Source organism: Salvelinus alpinus, chromosome 15 (assembly GCF_045679555.1).
Source record: "Salvelinus alpinus chromosome 15, SLU_Salpinus.1, whole genome shotgun sequence".
In the NCBI taxonomy this organism is placed as follows: Eukaryota; Metazoa; Chordata; class Actinopteri; order Salmoniformes; family Salmonidae; genus Salvelinus; species Salvelinus alpinus.
Genome location: NC_092100.1, coordinates 24,126,308 through 24,131,826, shown reverse-complemented (window position 1 = coordinate 24,131,826; position 5,519 = coordinate 24,126,308). Strand labels below are relative to the sequence as shown.

Genomic DNA, 5,519 nt, shown 5'->3' with positions numbered 1-5,519 from the left:
TTGGTTCATAAGCAGGATGGAACATTTCGGTTTTGCATAGACTACCGAAAGTTAAGTGTGACAACCTGATTCCTACCCACTTCCCCGCATGGAAGACTGTTGATCAAGTTGGTTCTGCTGCAGTCAGATAGCCAGGAAATTGAGCATCCTGTGGCATACTTCTCCAAGAAGTTCAACAGTTATCACCTAAACTAATCTTTGGTGGAGAAGGAGGCTCTTGCCCTGATCTGGGCTCTCCAACACTTCGATGTGTATGTGGGTACGGTGTAGTGCCTCTAGTTGTGTATTGTTACGAATCCCTTTGGCCCGGCAGTCTAGGGGGATGGTAACGAGACCCATAACAGAACTATAACAGTGAAAAAGTAACAGTGAGAACAAAGACCACAGACAACTAAATTACCGTCAAACACTCATGGTTTATTTTTAAACACACGGTAAAGGGGGGCGGGAAAAGGGGCTGAGCTGGACCCAAGGAAAGAAACAAATATCCAAAAACACTCCTAAACTAGACTAGCCTACTTCAATACAGCTAACTAACTAACCAAAAATACAGTGGGTGGTCCACACAGTTCTAACTAGTTTTCTTAGACAAAGTATTCCTACGGGAAGTGTATGCCCAAGGGTGACTTGTCTTGGTACCCCCTTTTCCCACCATCAAACAAACAGTCAAACACCATAACAAACACAATACTATCAGGGTAAGCAAAAAGCCAAACAAGAGATCTACAGAGAGATTGCATGACAGAGAGAACAACTGAATGGGATTTTAAACCAAGGGAAAGAGGATGTGATTGGTTAAGAGAAAAGGAGAAGGTGTCTTCTGATTGATGACTGAGTGGTGACTGATTGGGGAATGATGATTGCCACCTGTGAGGGGAGAAGGAGAGAAAAGAAATACACACACAGGACACACACAGGATACCTGGGGCCTGTTGCACAAAACTAGGATAAGGGATTAAGCCAGGATATCTTGGTGATCCTGGCTCAATTGATCCGTAATCCGGTTGCACTAAAGATGGATAGGGGGCAGGAGGATATGTTATGGTATAAATTACCATGGAGATTTATTCTGTGGAGCTAGCCTGCTCCAGACCAGGCTAAATTCCAGGATCTATTTAATCTCATCCCTAATGTCAGTCAGCAGTCACCACAAATGGAAACCAATAGTTATTTCACTGCTCACTATACATTGTTATCACATATAACTAGACCCACTGTTATTATTTAAACGTTTGTGATCATTAATTTCAATGATTTTGGATAAAAAATGATTTTTAGATGATGTTGCTATCATTAGATAATTTACAGTTTCCCATAGACTATAAGGCTATATATAAAATGATAGAATATTAGGGCCACAGAGGGGAAAAAAACACAAGTCATAATATTGTAACCAGTTGTTTTAAAGGAGGACAGTTGTTAAAATGACAGATGTGGGGCATTTCGTGAAATTGTACTTCAGTATGGTTTCATAAACAAAGACATGCTGATGTGCCAGAATATTAAGTATCACATTGTCATAAGTATCAAAACTGTAAAAACAATATGTAGCTTTTCTGCAGAAAGAACCAGCCTCATAAATTTATGACTTTATCCTTTTTCTTCAGTGTGGCCCTAGTACTCTGTCATATAAACAAATACACATTCCATATGAATATAAAAACACAATGTGTAACATTATGTTCCTTTATTGAATAAGGACAAAACAAAGCAGGTAAACCATCAGCTCCTTTCGAAACTGAAGTCACAGTGACTCTACAAGATGGAAAGCACAGAATCCAAGCATATTATACAAAATGATACATACACATTCAAAGGTCTGTATATAACACACCCTGCATGTCTGCACACTAAAATAAATGCAGGACAAATCCATACACATCAACTGAACAGACAAATGAATGGATGCAGTAGCCTCCCTGCAGCCTTGTATTACACACAGTATACCGCACAAACATCATAAGAGGCCAAATTCGTCAAAAAACGAACCCAAAAAAACCCAAATTCCTCTGCCACCGCAGGACATATTTAACCAAAATTTAAAGCACACATACTAACTAAAATAATTCAACACATATTGGTCCCTCAGCAGCCGACCACTGTCGTCATCAGGGAAGATTGCCGGATTGTCCCAGTCCATGGCTGGTGGCACTCTGGGGGCCCTCTCCTTCCTCAGGCAGGCCACATTGTGGAGGACAGCACAAGCCACAGTAATATCACATGCCCTAACAGGGCTGACCCTTAATTTGTGAAGGCAGTGAAAGCGTGCCTTCAGGAGGCCAAAGGTCATTTCAACTCTGGCCCTGGTCCTGGCATGGGCATGGTTGTAGGCCTGCTGTGCTTCCTGGGGGTCTGTGAAAGGTGTCAGGAGAAAAGGCTGGCAGCCATACCCCCTGTCTCCCAGCAACACACCAGAGAATTCACCTGTCAACACAAAATCTCATCATTACTACCTCATAAACACAGTGATATTCTTGACACAGCCATGATGGTTATAAATAGGGGTTGTGTGGCTTACCTTGTGATAGGCACTGATAGATTTCAGAGGCCCGAAAGATTCTGGAGTCATGGACTGAGCCAGGCCATTTTGCCACAACATTGCTGATCACACAGTCAGCATTGCAGACCATCTGAAATCATAAGATGAGGAATATTACACCAATCAATGCACATCACTGGCAATGCAGAGTGTTCGTCAATGGACAATATCAAAAAGTTATGTTCACCTGAACATTAATGCTGTGAAAGGATTTCCTATTCACAAAATCGGCCTCATGGGCACCTGAGGGGGCTTTTATCCTTATGTGTGTGCAGTCCACTGCACCAATGACATTGGGGAAACCTGTCACACAAAGTAATGAGTATCCTACTATGTGTTAACAGTTGTCCTGTAATTTGTAGATCCTCTTACCTGCAATCCTATAGAACTCCTCTTTGATGTCACAGTCTTCTGTGGCCAGGGAAGGAGATGAAGACATCTGCTAATGCTTTGATAGCCAGACACACACTCCTTATTGTGCGGCAAATTGTGGCCTTGTTCAGCTGTTCTGCATCCCCCACTGAGTACAGGAAGGCTCCACTAGCAAAAAAGCGCAAGGCCACACAAACCATTTGCTCCACACTCAGTGCATGGCTCCGTGCAGTGCGGTGCTTAATCCTGGGACCCAGTAGTCTGCATAGATACCTGATGCCATCTGCAGAAAACCTGTATCTTTCATATAGATGGTCATCAGGGAAGGCCAGTGGGTCCAACCGGTCCCTGAAGACCCTTTCTCGCCTGAAGGCTCTCCTCAGCACAAGTGCTTCTTCATCCACCACATCTCGCACGAATGGGCATGCCATTGTCAGAGCAGAAAGGAACACACAATTTTGGGCCTTCATATAGGCTAGTGGCCACACCTGGTGCTGGGGGGGTGGGCAAAAGAGGGCGATGCCTTATAACGATGACTTGGTTGTACTGATTGCTGGGAAAATAAAAAAAAACTTAGAAAGATGCCACCGTCCTGTGTGCTCACAATAAGAGCTCATATGTCATGGCTCACTTGACTTTACGAGAATATACCTAATTTTTATTTTGAGCTGTGTCATCTTCTTGGAGCTGGGGGAGGAAAGAAAAATAATGATTAATACATTTGTGTTACAGTTAGCATACAGTGTACATTGAAGGCATATCTCACCTCCCTCTCAAGTTTTTTTATTTCAAGGTCCAGTTTCCTAATTGTCCTCTTTTTTATTTCGGACTCCAGTGCAAGATTTTCCATCTTTTTCTTCTTGTACTGAATGTCTATGTCTGCCAGTTCTATTTGGCGCCGGAGGTGGTTGCCATACAACTTTCTGATAGCTTGTGAGCTCTGTGAACACAATACAATTAGCGCAGCTGGAATTTGGCAGGATGTGGTGTCCTTTTATTAATACGCACTATGTTGCCAGGCTGGTTTTCCCACTGTATAGCATCTGGGTCCTGTAAAATAAATTAGATTTTTTGATTTTGATGAGGACTCCTCACCATTGTAGAGTAAATAGTACTTTCACAGTCTTAACATGATACCTCATGCCTTCTGGAATCCAGAGAGATGGTCTCCTCCTCATCATCGTCTCCATCATGTGCTGTTGCTGCTGCACTGGGGCCTTCACCCTATCACATTTAATCGGATTCATATTGAAGCTAGTAGACAAGACATGCCAGGCCTACAGTATGCCTTTGATGGAGTACTCACTGGATCAGCATCGTCTGGTGCTTGTGCTGGTGGCTCTAACAGGAACACAGTGCTGCCAGACACTGCAAGGCAATAGGTAAACCAAAGTCAGACAGTCCAAATTGATTCAATATGAATGTGGTTGTATCCCATGCAGAGATGGAAGGACATACCTTGAATGAAGCGGGTGGCATCTTGGGAGGAACCTATGCTCGTCTCTTTCCCCCCAGGGATCCCCTCTAAGACGGGCCTGCCTTTATTTAGCTCCAAGGCCATGTCCTCTGCTGGGGTAAGGTCAGCCTTTGGTGACCCACCACCCGTGCCTTGTCTGTGGGTATTCTTTTTCACTGCTAAAACAGTACAGACAATGTGTGAGCAGGCACCTTCTGGGTACAATATATGCTTGTGCTTTGTTAAATATTAGTCAGGGACCATACCATTCTGCAGAATGTTCTTGTATTTGATTTTGACCTGCTGCCATGTCCGTTTTGGCCCGTTCATGTTTAATCTACACACACACACACACACACACACACACACACATTTAATGGAGTCACACTGCAAAAAACTACTTGGTATTTTTGTCTTGTTTTCAGTAAAAATATCAAAAAATGTATCATAGCTTTATACAGTGTGATGGAGTTACTTTACACAATTTCACTCATATCTGCAGTGCATTTCAATTAAAAATTTAACCGTTTCATAATTACAGTACAACTGCATTTTTGGAGATGTGAATTAAATATTTGAATAGTAATTGTGATGTTTCAGCGGAGCGGTGAGTGTGTAATTGTGCACTACTTACGCATTCAGGCGGTCTGCAATACTTTGCCACGCTTTTTCTCTTTGCTTTATCACTGTGGCGGTGTTGCCTTTCTTCTTAATTATATCTTTTACCTCCTCGTATGCCTCCATGAGGATTTGTGCTTCCGACGGGGAAAAGTACGCGGCTCTAGTTGCCATGGTAAATCAGTTAATCTGTGATCTGTGGCGGGGTCTATTTGAGTGAGCCGTGAGCGCGCACCTATCCAGGATTGGTTTCACCTGGCTTAATGAATCCGTGTCTGCTCATCCTGGCTTGGTCTTTGTGCAACCAATTAAGCCTGGACGCACATGTTTTGGCTTCATTGAGCTCAGCTGAGTCATTTATCCCGGATGTCTTAATTCTACTTTTGTGCAACAGGCCCCTGTATCCGTAACATGTATATACTAATCACAACCCACTCACCTTTTTACACTCGATGCAGTGTCCGAACCAGAGGTTTATGCGGTGGTGTCTGTACCTTCAAGCTTTTCCCCTCGAGATTCGTCATATTAAAAGGG

At 43.1% G+C, this 5,519-nt stretch overlaps 1 protein-coding gene across 8 annotated transcripts; it reads right to left on the bottom strand.

Moving 5' to 3' along the window:
• Window positions 1-1,672: 1,672 nt before the first annotated feature.
• Window positions 1,673-4,864, bottom strand: LOC139539752 (putative nuclease HARBI1). 8 transcript variants are annotated; one of them, XM_071343008.1, is made up of 10 exons: window positions 4,634-4,863; window positions 4,370-4,546; window positions 4,218-4,279; window positions 4,049-4,135; window positions 3,920-3,961; window positions 3,678-3,851; window positions 3,563-3,598; window positions 2,912-3,464; window positions 2,519-2,630; window positions 1,673-2,424 (listed from the first exon to the last, which is right to left on the bottom strand). In XM_071343008.1, exons 1-7 carry the CDS (start codon window positions 4,695-4,697, stop codon window positions 3,563-3,565), a joined length of 642 nt encoding a protein of 213 aa, XP_071199109.1. In that variant the 5' UTR covers window positions 4,698-4,863; the 3' UTR covers window positions 1,673-2,424; window positions 2,519-2,630; window positions 2,912-3,464. The 8 variants fall into 8 exon arrangements, with proteins under 8 accessions (XP_071199109.1, XP_071199105.1, XP_071199106.1 ...); XM_071343004.1 differs by adding an exon at window positions 2,727-2,842 and having other exon boundaries at window positions 4,370-4,841; XM_071343005.1 differs by having other exon boundaries at window positions 3,563-3,851; window positions 4,634-4,864.
• Window positions 4,865-5,519: the final 655 nt, after the last annotated feature.